Raw genomic sequence first — 20,937 nt, forward strand, 5'->3', positions numbered from 1 at the left:
TTATTATACTGTACATTGGTTTTTCACTGCTGAGGATGGTTTACTGCACAATATTTGATAATTAGGATGTGTGCAATTTACCTCTTTATATTTTGTTGGCGTGAGCTTTTGGTGTTGTATCTGATAAATCATTGGTGAATCCACTGTCGAGAATCATTTTTAGGTTACCTATACGAAATTATGGATGCTAGACGAACTTATTGTGATAATCGTTTCACAGTATATGTATCAGTTAATTTTTTCTCTGTAGCTTAAACTTACACAATGATATTTGTCATTGTAAGAGTTGGTTATACAACCCCTTTTATGTCACTGTTTAAAGAGTTAGGTTTAGAAAGGGGAAATAATTAAAACACGTTGGATAAAAGAAACAATAACGCAGTTTATAATCATTTAAAGTGTCTTGCTCTTAAAAGGCTGTGCTTAGTGACTCAAATGATCACATCCCTTAAGTCTTCCATCTCAGACACCCAGGTACTGACCCTGAGTTCGTTGAACTCAGCACTATGCGAAGTTTGCTGTTTTGTAGCGTGTGAGTAGGGAATAGCCCGTTTCTACCAGGCAGAGTTTTGTATTTGTAATATAGAGACTAGTCCCATTCTTGTTTCTTAAAACCGCGCAAGTTCCCAGATCCCTGAATTGCTTCAGCTTCACTAGCAGGATCTGAGCACAACATGCTGTGAAAAACAGCTTTTTATTGAGAATAAGCCCTTTTAGTCTTAAGAGGAAGTATCTTGGTTTCCGACATAACTTAAAGCCTTTACCTGAGCAGTGTTTCAGACTGTAACTTAATGCTGTCAAGGTAACAGGCCACGCCCCCTTCTCGCCCCGCCCCCTCCACGCCCCGCCCCTCCCACGAACTCTGCGCACAGCGAATGCTCGCCCCGCCCCTGGTCGAAAGCCGCGGTTCGAATACCACAAGCCCTTTCCCACAGCGCCGGAAGTTGGAGAGCGCGGAGCCGAGGTTCCCGAGCGGCGCCTAAGCTTCCTTCTAGAGTAAGTTTGCAGAGCTCGCCACCCCTCCAACCCCCACCTCCGCCCCCGCGCACTCGTCCTCATGGTGAGGGAATTGCCAGCGACCTGAACACCCTGGCACCCGGTGCTCGGCCCCCAATAAACGCTGCCATTGCCGTTGCGGCCCAGTTATCTTTTCGTTTGGGTTTTAAGTGTTGCTGAGGCCGTTTCGGCCCTGGGTGCGCGTAGACACCGCCTCTGGCGACATTTTCCTGCTTAAAACCCTTTTTGACCTCTGGCCTCGCCAAGTAAAGCCCTCTCTCGCGAGTTGGAGTCGCGCCCACCGCGTCGCCTTGTCGACCGCTGGAGGCAGAGCCCAGATAGGCCGCGCGCCCTCTCCCCGGTCCTGGGATTCCGGAGAGGCCGCCCCGCTCCTGAGCCCCCTCCCTCCCAGCCCCTCTGTCCTCGCGTCTCCTGAGCCCAGTCCTTCTACCCCGCAGCAGCCCCCTTTCCTGTCAGCCCGTCCCCTCACCCCGCACAGGGTCGGTGACCTGGGCCAGCCATGTGACAGCCAAGTGCTGTTCCATGCCCAGTTCAACTCTGGGGAAAAGGTGCTCTTCCGGTCCGGGGGCGATACGTTCTGTCGCCCACTCAGTAAATTCAGGAGGCTGGAGGATCAGGAGAAGCAGAGTCAGGACTGAGAGAAATAACTGAAACTGAGGAGAAAAGAATCAGGAAGAACCAGTGGGAAATCTGAGAATGGCTGAGGGATTTGCAAAGGGATAGTCAAGTCAAAGAGGTTAAGCCTTGAAAATAGCCAAGTGAGTAAAATAGAGAAGTATTAATAAATTAGAAAGCCAGATCTCCAGGGACTGGAAAACAGCACAGGGAGAACTGCCCTGTCTCAGTGATGGGAGCGGGGAGGCGAAGGGCGATGAGGGACGTTAGAGGTGGAGAGTCCCTAACTCGGTTTTGTCCGGATTTGAGTCCAGGCCTCTTCCGTTAGAGTCCCGACTTGTGTTTTCATCCGGTTGTAGTCCTGCCACAAGGGTTCAAGTCTCAATCTGAGGTGACCGGTTTTATGGTGCTGGCAGAGAAAGGTAGGAGCAGAGGAAGAAAGGGCTGGAAGGAAGCATAGCCATTGGTCTCCCAGAGAGTGGGGAGGAAGGTAAGTCACAGCGAGAGGAGGGGAGTAATCTGGAGCGCAGAGAGGGAGCCGAAATGGGAGAGGAGAGAGGCAGACATAGGTATGGATATTTGAAAGACTCAGGAAGGTTGGAGAGAGAGCATTTCGAGGGGGAACGACTTGCAGCAGCCTGGGACAGGACACGTGTGAGGGAGGAAATAGGACGGGAGCAGCAGGAGAGCAGAGGGGAGAAAAAGAGACACCAGACCCAGATGAAATAGGGAGCTAGGGGAACAGAGGGGTAAGCTCGATCCAGGTGTGGCCAGCTGTTTGGATACAGATGATCTTTTTAGTTATGCAGAGGAGGATGAGAATTCCAAAACTCCTGTCCATAAGGCTTGTGTCTTAATTTATTACTTGTGGCAGAAGATGACTTTCATTTGCAAACCCTGTTGAGCCTGGGGCAGTGGCTTGATTCACTGAGCTGTGAGTGACTCCCTTCCCTTGTCCTATCATAAGATAGAGGTCAGGGAAGAAGAGACCTGGGGCAAGAAATGACTGACTCTAGAGTGTCACTCTGTGGTAGCTTTTTCTTTTAAAATGAATTTTTTTGGCTGGGCTTGCCGTGCCCTCAGGAGTTGTGGCTCCCATGTTCTAAAGCACAGGCTCAGTAGTTGTGCACGGGCTTAGTTGCTTGTACTTGTGGGATCTTCGTGAACCAGGGATAGAACCCATGTCCCCTGCATTGTCAGGCAGATTCTTATCCACTGTATCATTATTGGGTAGCATTTTTAAAGGAACACTTTTTTTTTTTTTAACTGATTCACAGTTTCTCCTTTCTTAATGAATGGTGCTTTTTGTAGCTTGGAAAAGGTCTTAATTCATTCAGTTTCTGTACTCATTTTTAACTTCAGAAATAAGCTTTTTTAGTTTCCAGTATTCTACTCTTATCATCCTTTTCTAAATATGGTTATTCTCCACAATTTTTTAAACTTTGACACCAGATTTTTAGATTAAAAATAATTCTCAGTTCTTTTTTTCAAAATTTTTTCAGATTCATTCCTTGCCTGAGTGCTTTCTTCCCTTCATCTCATACATTTGAAATTTTCTTTGGTAAGTAGTAAATGATCTTAGACTATTTTGTGCCATACTTAGCAAAAATGTCACCGCGTTTATCAGTTCTAGTGAGGTAGATGAGCCTAGAGTCTATTATACAGAGTGAAATAAGTCAGAAAGAGAAAGACAAATACTGTATATTAATGCATGTATATGGAATGTAGGAAGATGGTACCAGTGATCCTACATGCAGGGCAACAAAGGGAGACAGAGATGTAAAGAACAGACTTTTGGACTCAGTGGGAGAAGGTGAGGGTGGGATGATTTGAGAGAATAGCACTGAAACATGTAAATTACCATATGTAAAACATAATTATCAGTGCCAGTTCAATGCACGAAGCAGAAAACCCAAAGCCAGTGCTCTGGAACAACCCAGAGAGATCTGGTGAGGAGGGAGGTGGAAGAGGGTTCAGAATGGAGGGGCTGCTGCTGCTGGTAAGTCGTGTCAGTCGTGTCCGACTCTGAGCGACCCCATAGACGGCAGCCCAACAGGCTCCTCTGGCCCTGGGATTCTCCAGGCAAGAATACTGGCATGGGTTGCCATTTCCTTCTCCAATGCATGAAAGTGAAAGTGAAATCGCTTAGTCGTGTCCAACTCTTAACACTCCTTAGTGACCCCATCGACTGCAGCCTTCCAGGTTCCACCATCCATGGGATTTTCCAGGCAAGAGTACTGGAGTGGGGTGCCATTATAGTCACTAGCAGTCTGTTAATGAAGGAAAGGAAGGTTTTAAAACTCAGAATGCCGCCAGGCCCCTCATCTATAAAATGCATTTTGGGATAATCTTGGCAGCAGATGATTCATCCCAGGCTGTAAAATGATTAACTTGAATCTTGTTGAAGGGCAGATTACCATACAAATAGTTTTGTTTACATAGGTCAGGGGAACAATATCTGAGTATAACATACTCGTTTGTGAAGTAGGTTCTGAGCCATTAGGTGGAACTGACTTGAAGACAGTCTGGGGTAAGTGCATAGTCCATTCACATAACTTAAGACTAACATTTCCGTAAGGAAAATGGATTGGTTAACTCAAGGTTTGAGAATAGTTAACTTCAGGTGAAACCAGGTGTCATTATGGCAACAAATATGTTAAGAGAAACCTCCTTTTAAATTTGTATATAGAAGGAAAAAAGTATCGCTAGTTTATTTCCTCCTGCCACTTAAGAGAGATAAAAATGTCTGACACAGCCTATTTCTTCCATTTGGAGACCCCTGGCCTTCCGGCCTGTTACCCTCTCAGTCCCCCCTTTTCTTTTAGAAGAATTATGTTGCCTAGGGAAAAGGGGCATCATTCTCATTTCATAAGTGCTTCCGAGCTGAAAAGGGGCATTGTCCCTAAATTGGTGAGGCAACATATTCTTCTAACCCTCATGCCGAAGATGTCTGATCCAGGGCCCCCAAATAGTAGTTGGAAGCAGCTGGAGCAGTAGCAGGAGTTTGAGCAACTATTGCAGGAAGGGGGACCCCTTCCAGTGTCCGAAACTGAGCTCTTGTCTAACAGTCGGAAATACACTGTCCGAGGAGACATATGTGCTGACAAACGAGATTTTATTGGGAAGGGCACTTGGGTAGAGAGCAATAGGGTAAGGGAACCCAGGAGAACTGCTCTGCCACACTGTCTGCAGTCTCGGATTTTATGGTGATGAGATTAGTTTCCGGGTGGTCTTTGGCCAATCATTCTAATTCGGAATCTTTCCTGGTGGTGCACCCATCTCTCAGCCAAGATGGATGCTAGCGAGAGAGATTCTGGGAAGTGGACAGACACTCCCGGTCTCCTTTCAACCTTTCCTGAACTCTTCAGTTTGGTGGTGGCTCATTAGTTCCGTATTCCTTATCAGGATCTCCTGTCATAAAACAACTCATGCAAATGGTTACTATGGTGCCTGGCCAGGGAGGGGGGTTTCAATCAGTGTGCTTCCCCTAACACTGCCATTTGTAACTTAAAAGCTTTCATGCAACTAGAAACAAATCCAGTTACACAGTTACAGATGCAGGGAGCAAACAGCAAAAACAAAACAGTCAGAATTATTATAAGTAAGATAATTTTCCACCATGGGGCACTAGTTAATATCTCCCAAAAATGAGGCAATTGAGGCTTCAGGAATATCCATAGCCCCAGTCATCTTGTTCATGTGTTTAGTAAAATGAATAACATTAGTGCTCATAACAGGTAAATATGTACAGCATTGGGTATGAATAATGGCACAAGTTCCTCCTTCGCAGCTGTCAGAATATCTAAAGCCAATCTGTTTTGTAACACCACCTTTCTAATTTGTGCTTGTTCAGCATTAAGAGCTGAAATAGCTTTTTGAGAATCTTGTGATGCCTGTTGAGTAAAATTAGTCAAAGCATCCACTCGTAGCATATCATCTGTAGTTCCCAAAGAGGGAACAAAGGCTGCAGCCAAATAATGATATCAGTGAAGTACAGACTTTGCCCACCAAGTTTTAAGGTGGGGTAAACTAGCAGGCTTTTCTGGAAGCTCTGAAAATATAAAGCCATGAGTAAAGGCTAGACCCAGGGTGCATCTTCCTATCCAACCAAGGGGAGGCCATGCCTATAGGTAAGAGCCACATATCCAATAGGTCCCGTTTGGAGCAAGCCAAGCTGACTGAGATATCCAGTCCCAGTTAGTGCCTGGCTAGACAAAGGGAGGACCTGAATTGGGGTTGGAAAACATGGGAATGATTACGTTGCATACTTCCTGAGGCAAAAATCCCAGTTGTTTCCAATCATTGTAATGAAGTTGTTGGCTAACTTTGGGGTTAGCTCTGTTCTCAGCATATAGGGGCAGTAGATACTAGACGTCCTTTTTCAGGAGTTAGCCATATAACCTCATCCCATATTTGGTAAACGTCAGGTAAAAAACCATTAGATCCAGACCTATTTTCCTTATGTGTAGCAAAGTAGTCATTAAACCGAGACAACGTATAATCAAAATTAAAAGTCACGTTATGTCCATAGTTACAAGTACAAAGTGGTGCACCAGTCCATTTTAGGGTTGGTAGATGTCATCAGATGAAGAAGAGGCATCACATATGATTATTGTGGAAGGTATTCGGAGAGATGGAGAAAGTCTTTTTCTTGAAGTGGAGATGTCCACCACAAAAGCCTTTCATCATGAAGAGGGGAGCACTCCGCAGTTCGACCAATTGTGGAATGCAGCGTAGGAGTGAGCCCAGGACATGAAGGCATTGTCTTGAGGATCAAACGGCACACTCAGGAGCTTTGGAGTCAGCAGAAGTAGGCTCACATAGATTATCAAGTCCATCTGAAAAGTACAAAGTCATAGCATAGAAAGTAAAGACATAAAATGAAGTCACTTAGTTCTGGTCAGGGTGCCACCTCTTAACTCAAGTGAAATGTACCCTGAATAAATTGTCAAGTGAATTGTCAAGTGAATAAATTCCTGGCACTTTGACAGCTGTGGAAGAAGAAAGAATAATCTGGTAAGGGCCTTCCCAGAGGGACTCAAGGGATGGGCCCCCAGATCCCAATGTTTTTATGAGGCCCTCGGTTCCTGTCTCAAATAGAGGCTTGCTTGACTCAGAGGCTGGGTCAGGAGTCCTCTCCCTGAGTTCTGTTATTGCCTGTTGAAAAGCTGAGAGCTGAGTTACATAACTAGTTAATTCCAAGGCTTCAGGATCTATAACGATGTCTCTGCATAAGAAAGTCCTTCCATAAATGCATTCAAAGGGGGAAATTCCCTCCTTTTGGGGGGCAGTTCAAGCCCTCATTGAAGCTGTGGGTAGGACTTTAATCCATTGTCCCGCGTCTCTTGAGTTAATCTGCGCAGATGTCTTTTGATAATGTCATTAGATTTTTCAACCTTTCCTGAGGCTTGGGGTCTCCAGGAACAGTGTAAGTGATATTCTATTTCTAGAGGTTTAGATACCCACTGAGTTAGAGCAGCTTTAAATACGGAGCCATTGTCACTCTGAAGACTCCATAACAGCCCAAACCTGGAGATAATTTCATGAATTAAAATCTTTATAACCTCCTTATCCTGCTTACTATGACAGGGAAAAGCCTCAATCCATCCAGTAAAAGCATCTACCCAAACTTGTAAGCAAGAATATCAATTAGCTTTTGGCCTAGGAGTAAAATCAATTTCCTAGCCCTCTCCAGGATACTTTCCACTTCGTTGTAATCCAGATATTTCTAGCTTCTCAGTCTTTGGGTTATGTTTCTGTTGAACCTCACACCTTTTGGTAATGTTCTTTAAAGTTATCATTATATTTTTACCTTCAAACAAACGAGAAGCCATCTGGTAAGTACTCTCTGCACCCAAATGAAAACTCTGGTGTAAACCCTTAAGAATTTTCCATTGAGCATTTTCAGGAATTATTAATCATCCATCCTCAGACTGTAACCATCCTTTATATGTAATCTTTGCTCGTCTTTTCTCATATCTTTCTAATTCTTCCTCAGTATATTACGGTTTGTCCTGTTCCACAGGATCTGTCCAGATCAAAGGCATCTGCAGTGAAGGGGTTTCATAAAGTGCCAGCTTTTCTGGCTTGAGAGTCAGCCAGCTGATTACCTTCAGCTGCTTTACTCCCATCCCTGCTGTGCCCTTTGCAGTGCAAAACAGCTACTTCTTTAGGATAATATATAGCAGTTAAACGGAGAAGGCAATGGCACCCCACTCCAGTACTCTTGCCTGGAAAATCCCATGGACAGAGGAGCCTGGTAGGCTGCAGTCCATGGGTCGCTAAGAGTCCGACGTGACTGAGCAAATTCACTTTCGCTTTTCACTTTTATGCATTGGAGAAGGAAATGGCAACCCACTCCAGTGTTCTTGCTTGGAGAATCCCAGGGACAGGGGAGCCTGGTGGGCTGTCGTCTATGGGGTCGCACAGAGTTGGACACAACTGAAGCAACTTAGCAGCAGCATAGCTCCACTCCTCTCAATCTCTTTGAAATGCTTAATAGGTTCTCTTGTTGCTGTTTTAAACTGTCTTTCTTTCCATATTGCAGCATGAGCATGTATAGTCAAATAAGCATACTTAGAATCCATGTAGATATTTACTGGCTGCCCTTTGCTTAACTCTAGAGCTCGGGTCAGAGCCACAAGCTCCATTAACTGAGCACTGGTTCCCTGGAGGAGAGATTTTGTTTCTGAAACCTGTTCAGCAGTCACCATGGGGTAACCTGCTTTATGCTTTCCATCCCGAACAAAAGAACTGCCATCTGTAAATACTTCCATGTCAGGATTGTCTAATGGGTTTCCACTAGATCCTCCCAAGCTGCATAGCTTAAAGTTAGAAATTGGGAACAATCGTGATAAGGTGTTTCATTTTCCTTCTTAGGAAGGAAAGTGGCAGGATTTAAATGTCCACAGACTTTAAGCTAAGTTACTGGTCCTTCTAACAACAATGACTGATATTTAAGAAGCCTACTTTCTGTCATCCAAATATTAACCTTAAAATTTAAGATCCACTCACATCATGAGAAGTCAGGACAGTAAGATTTCGTTGATTAATTATTTTTAAAGCTTCAGGTGTTAATAAAGCCGCTGCCCCAATTACTCTTAGGCAGTGGGGCCACCCATGTGAAATTACATCTAATTTTCTGCTTAGATAAGCAGTAGGGTGCTGGTGAGGCCCTCGGGCTAGTGTCAAAATTCCCAAGGCCATGCCTTTTCTTTCAGTGACAAACAAATTAAATTCTGACCCTGTGGGCAAGCTCAAAGTGGTAGCTTGCAGGAGGGCAGTCTGAAGAACCTTAAAAGCCGTTTGAGTATCTGGAGATCAAAGCAGTTTGTCTGTCTGGGCCTGCTGAATTTCAGCTATAAGTTTATATAAAGGCCAGGCAAGTTCTTCATAACCCGGAATCCAAATATGACAGTAGCCTGTGATTCCCGGAAATCGTCTCAATTGTCTTAATGTCATAGGTAGGGGGTGATTTAGTACAGGTTTAATTTTCTCAGGGCCTATGGCCCTAGTCCCTTCTGATATGATTAGGCCCAGATATCTAACAGATTGTTGACAAAGCTGAGCCTTTTCTCTTGGTGCCTTATAACTGCAGCCTGCCAGAAAGTTTAATAAATCTTCTGAGGCTCCTGAACAAGCTTCCTCTGTCTCAGCACAGAGCAAAATATCATCTACATATTGTAACACCACCGCTTCGGAGCTATTAAAGTTTTATAGATCCCGTGACAAACTTTGTCCAAATAAGTGAGGACTGTCACGAAATCCCGGGGGCAAAACTGTCCAGGTTAACTGAGAAGCTGGCTGCATAGGGTCTTCAAAGGCAAAGAGAAATTGACTTTCCTCCGCCAAAGGCACAGAATAGAAAGCATCGTTCAAATCAATTATGGAGAAATACTTCTCTCGTTGAGGAATTTCAGACAATAGAGTATAAGGATTAGGCACCATGAGGTGTAAAGGAACTACAGCCTCATTTATTATTTGTAAATCTTGGACTAGTCTCCATTTACCATTTGATTTCTTTATACCCAAAATAGGAGTGTTGCATGGACTGTTACAGTGAACTAATAGTCCCTGTTCCTTTAAATTTTCGATGATGTGTTTTAACCCTTAACCTCAGGTTTCAGTGGATACTGCTTCTTATGTGGAAATAAGTGGGTCTTTGAGCTTGACAACTACATGAATAGCATTTTGTGCTCGACCCACAGATTTTCCATCAGCCCATACTCTAGGATTTACAGTTTGTTCAACTAAAGAGAGAGAAAGGGAGGGCTCCATATTTATGAAAACAGAGGCATGGACCTTGTTCAGTATATTCCTCCCCAAAAGGGGTGAGGGAGACTCTGGCACGATCAGAAATTCGTGTGAAAATAGCCCAGAATCTCAGTTACAACATAAAGAATAACTGAAATAATACCCTTTGGCTCGTCCAGACAGTCCCCTTATGGAAGTGGATTGGGAAGGAAGTGGGCCAAGGGCGTCAGTAAACACGGACAATGTTGCCCAGTATCTAAAAGGAAATCGACAGCTTGCCCCCCCCCAGTTATTAATACCCGGGGTTCCTCAGGTGTAATTAGGACAGGAGCTTGTGTGGGGACCCCCGGGCACCTTCAGTCCTGATTGTCTTTAGAGTCTGACCCCAGGTGTCATTATGACAATCCAGTATTTTAAGAAAAACCTCCTTTTAGATTTGTATAGTGAAGGAAAAAAATATTGCTAGTTTGTTTCGTCCTGCTGCTTAAGAGAGCAAAAAATGTCTGATACTTGCAGCCTATTTCATCCCTTTGGAGACCCCTGGCCTTCCTGCCTGTTACCCTCTCAACATCTTGTAATAAAATAGACATATTTTCAACTGTGGTTTTACGAAAGACATGAATTGTTTGTATGTGTTTATGTGTGCACACACAAATGGATATTTCTGGTCTCAGCTCTTTACCATAGAATAACGGAGGTATGACATTAGATCTTGTGAAATTAAAGGCATTTCTCTGAGAAATGGGAAAATAAAAGTACATTTAACATGATAAAAACAACAAAATGCTACATTTTTCCCTTTCAAAAAAAGAAAAACACCTAGTTTAACTGGTTAGTATAATGGTCTGTTTTCTCCATTTTCTATGATCAGTGAAAAAAAGTGAGCTGTGCAGTGATATGAAGATGTTTCTCTCAGGTCCCTTTGTGACTTTTCTGTGCAAATGAGGAAGGATGGGCTGGATTGACCTGGAACCTTTCAACAGAGCCTCTCTATTCATAATGAAAAAGATTGCTCAGATCGTATTTCCAAGCTGAGCCCTTACGATGTTTTTTGTACCAGTGGATGTATATTTGCAATTCTGTATTTTTAAAATATTTTACTGCAGTTGTATAATAAAGCATTACCTGCTTGATATCAGTTTGACCCAATCTTGAAAGAAAAGTTTCTTTTGCTCAGATACATGACAGATGTTCCTGGTCTTAAATGGGATGGGCAATAAGGACAGACTTGGCCCACTTGCCCTTCAGCCTCCCATTTCATTATTCAGTTATACCTGGTTCTCTTCACTCAGCTCAGACCTTCTCATAAATGGCTTCTCTCTGGGCCTGAGGGAGCCCACTTGTAACATGCAGATGAGAGACTAGACTGGAATCTCTGAGTCTGAGCAACACTGACCCCTGAAATGATTAGCCAATTGGCTGTGTGTCTGTGTGTTGCATTTCTGGTTTGGAAGGAGTTTCTGGTGGTAATGAGAATTTTAAATAGATCCCAGTCCTTCCTGAATGAAAAACGAAAAGGAAAACTGTAGGATGGAGGCAGGATCACAGGCTCAGAATTAGATGACTTCTATGAATGAGGCTAAATCTGAAGGGAGATTTTTTTTTTTACATCCTGATATTCAGACCTACACTGGCTTTCATTTGTTCTTGGGTCAAAAGCTTGACTCCTCGCTGTTTCTCCACAGCCCTCTGTCAAGCTCAGGGCCCTGTCAGTGTCTCCAGCCTCATCCTGGGAGTTGACCCTTTGCTCATGGTTCAGCCTGTCCCGGTCTCATTTACCTTTTCTCTGTCTGACATTGTAGTTCCTTTTCTCACCTTCAGGTCACCGTGCCTCAGGCCCTTTGTCACCCTTCAAGTCTAGGCTCAGAGAGATCTCCCCATCCCCTCCTAAAGTCTCTCTCATTTTACCCAACTTTATTGCCTCTGTATCAGTTGCCATCAGCAGAAATCAATGCCCTTCTTCATGGGTTATTTTGAGTCCTTCCTGGTTCCCCTCTTTTTAGGGCTCATAGTGTTCCTCTTCTTCCCAGCGTGGCTACAGTACCTGTTACTGGAAATGTCTTTAGATGAAAGGACTATGGGTTGGGCTGAATAATCCTCAGGGAAGACCAAGAGAACAGGGCAGGTGATGAAGATGTTTCCCATGTTCTGGACATTTCAGCTGTAATTGATCTTTACCCCATGTGACTACTTAATTACTCCAAAGATGAGCCAAGAAATATAGGAAGTCCTGAAAAGCCCTGCAAAACTGGTGTCCTCAAGCAGTGGGCTTAGATGTCCCCATGTTTCGTCTGCTGGGTTTCATCCTCTGCAGCCCCCAGATCTAAGCTCTGTCCAACCAGGACCAGTCACCATCGTGGACAGCAGCTTTGCCATCTAGGAGTTCATGTGCTCAGTGTCAGCATTGTGATTTCAGTGCTCTGAGGATGAGGATGAGCAGAAATCCAAATCTAATGGGGCAAGAAGGAGACGCTGCCCCCTGCACCCCCCAAGAGCTAGAATATCTTCCAAGTAGGTGTGGGTGGAGAAAAGAGGAGATCGACCTGGAGACCCTTGCTTTGAGACTTCCTGATCTCAAATGCCTTTGTACATGGACTCCATAATGTCCCCAGGTGGTAGCAGACTTTCCCAGGAGGGCCAGTCTCTTGATTTTCATCCTGCATGTGCAGTGTCCTTTGGGTGGTAGCTCGTGGGCACTCCTCTTGTGATCGCCTTTGCCAGGAAACCCCTGTGCGCTTTAGTCTTGCTTAGCCCAGTCATCAGGGAGGAGAGGTAGAAAATGGGGAAAGCGGAGGGAGCCTGGTGGGGTCTGCAGGAGGCTTGTGGCAGTACTTGGGGGCATCCAGGTGAGCCCAGTGAATGGAGTGTGCGCCCATCCCAAGTGTAGTTGCAGGGACCAGGGGTGTGTGGATCTGTTGGAGGAGAATGTCTCCGTTCAGGCTGGAGCACCTGGAAGGGGGTTTGTTGGAGAGTCCGCATGGAGTGGTTTGAGGTTCTACTGCCTGAGCTCGTGTTCCCCAGGACAGCAGTGCTGAGGCTGACATGTGCCTGCACAGGTTTGATTTGACAACTCGCGACCACATGTGAGGAGCAATGAAGGACGTGGCATTCAGCCAAGAGAAGTCTTTTCCACTGTTTGAACGGTGGCCTGGGCTGAGCCCTCAGGCACCTGTGGGTGCAGGAGGATGGGAGCCTTGGGCTTCAGGGGCTGGTTCTAGCAGGTGCCCCCAGCATCCACTCCACTCCCTGGCTTTTGTTGGCTCTTTTAGCAGGCAGGCAGTGTAGAGTAACAGGGAAAATCTCAGGTCATTTTTTGCATCAACTTTGGTATCATTGTGTACTTGGGGTTGCCGGTGCAGAAAGGTTCATGTGCATTTGGGACGATGCCAAGAGAATCTGGAGTGTTTCCTTGGAATATGCTGAGGTCCAGTGGGCCATGTGCATCATTGGAATTATCCCTTTTTTTCATAGTCTTTGGAGATTTCGATGTTTGACCTGGATCACTCACCGTAAATGAAAATATGGTGTCTTGTGTCTGCGGATCCTTGGGTGTCCTCTTTTGTATTTTGCCTCATGCATGAGCTATCAGGGCTTGGAATGCTTTGTGTTTGTATAAGAGCATTAGAGGCTCATTTTGGGCTCTGTGGACACTGTGTTGGACACCATGAAAGTTTGTAAGTTTGTTTGAGTCCTGCTGGGAAAATAGGAGTACTGGACCTAACAGAAGCAGAAGATATTAAGAAGAGGTGGCAAGAAAACACGGAAGAACTGTACAAAAAAGATCTTCACGACCCAGATAATCATGATGATGTGATCACTTATCTAGAGCAAGACATCTTAGAATGTGAAGTCAAGTGGGCCTTAGAAAGCATCACTACGAACAAAGCTAGTGGAGGTGATGAAATTCCAGTGGAGCTTTTTGAAATCCTGAAAGATGATGCTGTGAAAGTGCTGCACTCAATAGGCCAGCAAATTTGGAAAACTCAGCAGTGGCCACAGGACTGCAAAAGGTCAGTTTTCATTCCAATCCCAAAGAAAGGCAGTGTCAAAGAATGCTCAAACTACCGCACAATTGCACTCATCTCACATGCTAGTAAAGTAATGCTCAAGATTCTCCAAGCCAGGCTTCAGCTATACGTGAACCGTGAACTCCCTGATGTTCAAGCTGGTTTTAGAAAAGGCAGAGGAACCAGAGATCAAATTGCCAACATCCCCTGGATCATCGAAAAAGCAAGAGAGTTCCAGAAAAACATCTATTTCTGCTTTATTGACTATGCCAAAGCCTTTGACTATGTGGATCACAATAAACTGGAAAATTCTGAAAGAGATGGGAATACGAGACCACCTAACCTGCCTCTTGAGAAATCTGTATGCAGGTCAGGAAGCAACAGTTAGAACTGGACATGGAACAACAGACTGGTTCCAAATAGGAAAAGGAGTACGTCAAGGCTGTATATTGTCACCCTGCTTATTTAACTTCTATGCAGAGTACATCATGAGAAACGCTGGACTGGAAGAAACACAAGCTGGAATCAAGATTGCCGGCAGAAATATCGATAAGCTCAGATATGCAGATGACACCACCCTTATGGCAGAAAGTGAAGAGGAACTAAAAAGCCTCTTGATAAAAGTGAAAGAGGAAAGCGAGAAAGTTGGCTTAAAACTCAACATTCAGGAAACCAAGATCATGGCATCTGGTCCCATCACTTCATGGGAAACAGATGGGGAAACAGTGTCAGACTTTATTATTTTGGGCTCCAAAATCACTGCAGATGGTCACTGCAGCCATCAAATTAAAAGATGCTTACTCCTTGAAAGAAAAGTTATGACCAACCTAGAAAGTATATTCAAAAGCAGAGACATCACGTTGCCGACTAAGGTCCGTATAGTCAAGGCTATGGTGTTTCCAGTAGTCATGTATGGATGTGAGAGTTGGACTGTGAAGAAGGCTGAGTGCCGAAGAATTGATGCTTTTGAATTGTGGTGTTGGAGAAGACTCTTGAGAGTCCCTTGGACTGCAAGGAGATCCAACCAGTCCATCCTGAAGGAGATCTCCCCTGGGATTTCTTTGGAGGAAATGATGCTAAAGCTGAAACTCCAGTACTTCGGCCACCTCATACGAAGAGTTGACTCATTGGAAAAAACTCTGATGCTGGGAAGGATTGGGGGCAGGCGGAGAAGGGGTTGACCAAGGATGAGATGGCTGGATGGCATCACGGACTCGATGAAGTTGAGTCTGAGTGAACTCCGGGAGATGGTGATAGACAGGGAGGCCCGGCGTGCTGTGATTCATGGGGTCGCAAAGAGTCGGACACGACTGAGCAACTGAACTGAACTGAACTGAAAGTTAAGATCACAGAATGCTTATTATAAGGTGGTACTGCTCGGTAGGGATCTCTGGGCCCCACCTGAGAAGAGTCATAAAGTCCTATGACGTAGGGGAGGATGGCTCCAAAAATCAGAGGGCAGCAATGCCACAGTGATCTGCAGCCTGGAGGCTTGTCCTCTAGAAGATGCAGCTAACAGGCTGGGTTCTGTTTTATCCATTCCTGTCCCTCCCAAAATAAGCACAGATACAGGCACAGTACAGAAAACACGGAATCTTAACTCCACTGTTGGTAGTAATGTAAATGGTACTGCTATGTTGGAAAATAAAATGGAAGTTCCTTAACAAATCAATATAGAACAGGCCTACACTCTGTCAAACCCATTTCTGACAGATATCCAAAGGAAAAGCAATCAGTTTTTCAGGGATATGTCCACAGTCCTATGAGTGTGACTAGATTTGCAGTAGCCAAGGCATAGACACAGGCCAGATGTGTCTTGACAAAAGAATGGGTTACAAAAGTGTGGTATAAAAATATTTATTATATACTGTATATTCATGAACTATTTTTTCTCTGTATATAAATATAAAAATCAAGGATCCTGCATTTATGCCAGAATGAATGAACCTAGAGAACATTATGCCACATGAAATAAGCCTGGCAAAAGAGAACAGACCCTATTGTCAAACTCATAGAGCCATCGAGTAATAAGGCTGTTACCAGGAGCTGGGTAGAGGGGAAATGAGGCACTGGTAGTGAAAGAGTAGAGATTTTCCGTTGTAAAATAAGTCAGTTCTGGGGATCTGAGGTACTGCCTGCTGCCGGTAGTGTTTCTATATCCTTGAAATTTGCCCAGAGAGAAATAATACAGTGTAGTCATAGGTGGATGTGTAACTTACTCCACTATATAATTATTCAGTGTATGAGTCTATCACATGATCACTTTGTACACAGTACATTTATACCATTTTTGTTAGTTACACCTTAGTAAGGCTGGGAAAGAAAAAGAGAGTTGGGGGGTGCTTTTCTCTGAATGGTGCTCAGTCCAGGCTTCACGTTTCATTGATGACATGTTTTGCATACAGATGTGCCGGAATCCAGCTCCAGCAGCCAGGAAATCAGCCTGAAGAGATGAGTGTTGTCGGTGGAGAATGATGCAGCCTCTGACTCAAGGTACGGGACTGCATGTTTATTTCAAGCTTCAGGTTCTCTTTTATACTTTGACAAAAACATTAGGTCAGAGGTTTGGCATTTTCAGTTTCGCCTCACCCAGATTTATTGTCTCCATAAAACATTGTTGCCCTTCAAACAGAGTTTCTGCTTCAGCGATTCTCTCAGAATCCTGTTTACTTTGACTTGTGATTACATTGTAACTCATGCTTGTGTTGGGCTGCATACCACATTCCTCAGTTATTTCTTATATTTCTAAATCCTGTTTGCCCTTAGAATCCTAAGCACACTACCTCCTAAAAAGGCTTCTAGCTATTAATATCTCTGAAATTCCTAATCTGTATAAGCTATAGTAAAACATGCTAGCACTACCACATTCCTTAAATTTTTAGGTTCTAACTATTCTTCAGTTCAGTTCGGTTCAGTTGCTCAGTCGTGTCCGACTCTTTGCGGCCCCATGAATCACAGCAGGCCCGGCCTCCCTGTCCATCACCAAATCCCGGAGTTCACTCAGAATCACGCCCATCGAGTCAGTGATGCCATCCAGCCATCTCATCCTTGGTCGTCCCCTTGTCCTCCTGCCGCCAATCCCTCCCAGCATTAGAGTCTTTTCCAATGAGTCAACTCTTCCCATGAGATAACCAAAGTACTGGAGTTTCAGCTTTAGCATCATTCCTTCCCAGGAAATCTGAGGGGTGATCTCCTTCAGAATGGACTGGTTGGATTTCTCCAACACCACACTTCAAAAGCATCAATTCTTCGGCACTCAGCCTTCACAGCCCAACTCTCACATGCGTACATGACTGCTGGAAAAACCATAGCCTTGACTAGACGGACCTTAGTAGGCAAAGTAATGTCTCTGCTTTTGAATATGCTATCAAGGTTGGTCATAACTTTTCTTCCAAGGAGTAAGCATCTTTTAATTTCATGGCTGCAATCACCATCTGCAGTGATTTTGGAGCCCCCCAAAATAAAATCTGACACTGTTTCTACGGTTTTCCCATCTATTTCCCATGAAGTGATGGGTCCAGATGTCATGATCTTCGTTTTCTGAATGTTGAGCTTTAAGCCAACTTTTTCACTCTCCTCTCTCACTTTCATCAAGAGGCTTTTTAGTTCCTCTTCACTTTCTGCCATAAGGGTGGTGTCATCTGCATATCTGAGGTTATTGATATTTCTCCCGGCAATCTTGATTCCAGCTTGTGTTTCTTCTAATCCAGCGTTTCTCAAGATGTACTCTGCATAGAAGTTAAATAAACAGGGTGACAATATACAGCCTTGACGTACTCCTTTTCCTATTTGGAACCAGTCTGTTGTTCCATGTCCAGTTCTAACTGTTGCTTCCTGACCTGCATACAGATTTCTCAAGAGGCAGGTCCGGTAATCTGGTATTCCCATCTCTTTCAGAATTTTCCACAGTTTATTGTGATCCACACAGTCAAAGGCTTTGGCATAGTCAATAAAGCAGAAACAGATGTTTTTCTGGAATTCTCTTGCTTTTTCGATGATCCAGGGGATGTTGGCAATTTGATCTCTGGTTCCTCTGCCTTTTCTGAAAACAGCTTGAAAATCAGGAAGTTCACGTGTCACATATTGCTGAAGCCTGGTTTGGAGAATTTTGAGCATTACTTTACTAGCATGTGAGATGAGTGCAATTGTGTGGTAGTTAGAGCATTCTTTGGCATTGCCTTTCTTTGGGATTGGAATGGAAACTGACCTTTTCCAGTCCTGTGGCCACTGCTGAGTTTTCCAAATTTGCTGGCCTATTGAGTGCAGCACTTTCACAGTATCATCTTTCAGGATTTAAAATAGCTCAACTGGAATTCCATCACCTCCACATAGCTTTGTTTGTCGTGATGCTTTCTAAGGCTCACTTGACTTCACATTTTAGGATGTCTGGGTCTAGATGAGTAATCACACCATCGTGATTGTCTGAGTTGTGAAGATCTTTTTTGTACTCTTATTCCGTGTATTCTTGCCACCTCTTCTTAATATCTTCTGTTTCTGTTAGGTCCATACCATTTCTGTCCTATATCGAGCCCATCTTTGCATGAAATGTTCTTTTGGTATCTCTAATTTTCTTGAAGAGTTCTCTAGTCCTTCCCATTCTGTTGTTTTTCTCTATTTCTTTGTATTGATCACTGAAGAAGGCTTTCTCATCTCTTCATGCTATTCTTTGGAACTCTGCATTCAGATGCTTATATCTTTCCTTTTCTCCTTTGCTTTTTGCCTCTCTTCTTTTCACAGCTATTTGTAAGACCTCCCCAGACAGCCATTTTGCTTTTTTGCATTTCTTTTCCGTGGGGATGATCCTGATCTCTGTCTGTTATAGAATGTCACAAACCTCATTCCATAATTCATCAGGCACTCTATCTATCAGATCTAGGCCCTTAAATCTATTTCTCACTTCCACTGTATAGTCATAAGGGATTTGATTTAGGTCATACCTGAATGGTCTTGTGGTTTTTGCTACGTTCTTCAATTTGAGTCTGAATTTGGTAGTAACGAGTTCATGATCTGAGCCACAGTCAGCTCCTGTTCTTGTTTTTGTTGACTATATAGAGATTCTCCATCTTTGGCTGCAAAGAATATAATCAGTCTGATTTCGGTGTTGACCACCTGGTGATGTCCATGTGTAGAGTCTTCTCTTGTGTTGTTGGAAGAGGGTGTTTGCTACGACCAGTGCATTTTCTTGGGAAAACTCTTATTAGTCTTTGCCCTGCTTCATTCCGCATTCCAAGGCCAGATTTGCCCGTTACTCCAGGAGTTTCTTGACTTCCTGCTTTAGCTTTCCAGTCCCCTATAATGAAAAGAACATCTTTTTGGGGTGTTAGTTCTAAAAGGTCTTGTAAGTCTTCATAGAACCGTTCAACTTCAGCTTCTTTAGCATTACTAGTTAGGGCATAGATTGGATTACTGTGAGATTGAATGGTTTGCCTTGGAACCGAACAAAGATCATTCTGTCTTTTTTAGATTGCATCCAAGTACTGCATTTCGGACTCTTTTGTTGACCGTGATGGCCTCTCCATTTCTTAATTATTCCTACACTCTAAATTCAGCTAACTTCCTTTGCCATAAACATTTTGTTCACAAATAGGTCTCAGATGACAATCCTTCCCAAGGCCTCAAGCTGTGTATGTGAGCATCCTGGAACACTCTTTGTAAAGATCCTTGAACAAATGTCAATGGTTAACTTTACGGATTATTCTCTGGGCACAACTGCAGAAGGCTTTGTGCCTTTTCATGCTCCTCTCAAGATCAAAAAGCACGTTAACATTCTTTTCAGTCAGCTCTACTGAGGAAAGGAAATAACAAGTCATAATCACAAGACCTAATTCCTTCATTCTGGGTTCGTGCTTGGGGGATAAGTAGAGGGGTTTGGGGCCGTGCTCCGTTTTGTCAGTAACGTGTAATATGGCTCCCGACACACATGTTTTGTACCCTCTGACCAGAGATTCTCCTTCAGGTAGTTTGTGTTGGTCCACAGCTTGAGAATGTTTAAGATGGCCCAGTTGATTCCAGTCTGGATCCCTCACTGAGCATCAGGACTCTTGAGTCCTCCCTTTCGTGACAGCTGAGATCTTGGCTGAGGAGGGCGTGTTCTGTTTTTTGGGTTGGATCAAGGCCTGCTCTGTGACCTGAAGGAGATTGCCTGGTCAGCGGAGTTGCCTCCTGCTGCTGCGTACTTGAGGCCTCAGCAGGAGGGGAGTGTGATCCGAGGGAAAGTGTGCGAAAGTCCAGTGTTGGGACTCTCTGTGGAAGTTGACGGTCCTGAGTCCCTCCTGAGACAGTGAGCACAGGGGACTGTCTGTTCCTCATGGTGAGGGCTTCCCTGTGTGTGTGGTTGGGGCTCAGGAAGGGGATGTGTTGACTCTAAGCATTAAACAGCGTGTTTTCAACATGATGATAGACCTCTGAAGACTCGTGTTGCCTGAGGAAGCCCTGAAGTTAAGGAAGAGGAAAGAAAAGGAGTCAGGCATGGCTCTTTCTCAGGTAAGGTCATATTTAGTCTGTCCTTCCTGAAATGCCCTTCTCTGGACTCGCTAATCATGTCTGACTCTGGAATGTCCTGTGTGACTCCTGTACACTCACACTCACCTGGGGCCTTCCCTCAGGCCCTGTCGTCTCCACTTAGATCCCATCTCCCCATGACCCGGTGACCTGACACTCGTGGGGAGTCTCCCCTGGGCACTGTCCTGGGCAGGGCTTGTCGCCCACAGGTTGGACATGCGGTCTCAGTGCTGCTGGGCAGCAGGGATTGCTTCGGGCCTGTCTGGATGCGCTGTCTCCTCTGTCAACCAGGGTAAGGAAACTGCTCGTGGAAGTCAGGTGTTAGTACGCACAACAGCTGGTTAAATCTGGGAAACAGATCAGTTGAGCCTGTCCTTTCCCTTTTGTGTATCTTGACATTCTTGTGAATATACGTTACATATACACAAAGAATTATTTCTGAGTACTGTGTTCTGTTCAGTTGGTTTATTTGTCTGTTTTTATACCAGTACCACATCACCTTGATTACCTTGTAATAGGTGTTGAAATAGAAAGACCTCCATCT

At 44.4% G+C, this 20,937-nt stretch overlaps 1 protein-coding gene across 1 annotated transcript in view; it reads left to right on the plus strand.

Moving 5' to 3' along the window:
- Positions 1 to 905: 905 nt before the first annotated feature.
- The window catches only part of LOC138096901 (zinc finger protein 665-like), a 41,553-nt gene continuing 21,521 nt past the window's right edge, over positions 906 to 20,937 (plus strand). The window contains exons 1-3 of the mRNA XM_068993142.1: positions 906 to 996; positions 16,298 to 16,385; positions 20,293 to 20,375. Coding sequence (XP_068849243.1) covers positions 20,361 to 20,375 — 15 coding nt within the window. The 5' untranslated portion in view covers positions 906 to 996; positions 16,298 to 16,385; positions 20,293 to 20,360. The remainder of the gene's footprint in view (positions 997 to 16,297; positions 16,386 to 20,292; positions 20,376 to 20,937) is intronic.

Source organism: Capricornis sumatraensis, chromosome 20 (assembly GCF_032405125.1).
Source record: "Capricornis sumatraensis isolate serow.1 chromosome 20, serow.2, whole genome shotgun sequence".
NCBI classification, from domain to species: domain Eukaryota; kingdom Metazoa; phylum Chordata; class Mammalia; order Artiodactyla; family Bovidae; genus Capricornis; species Capricornis sumatraensis.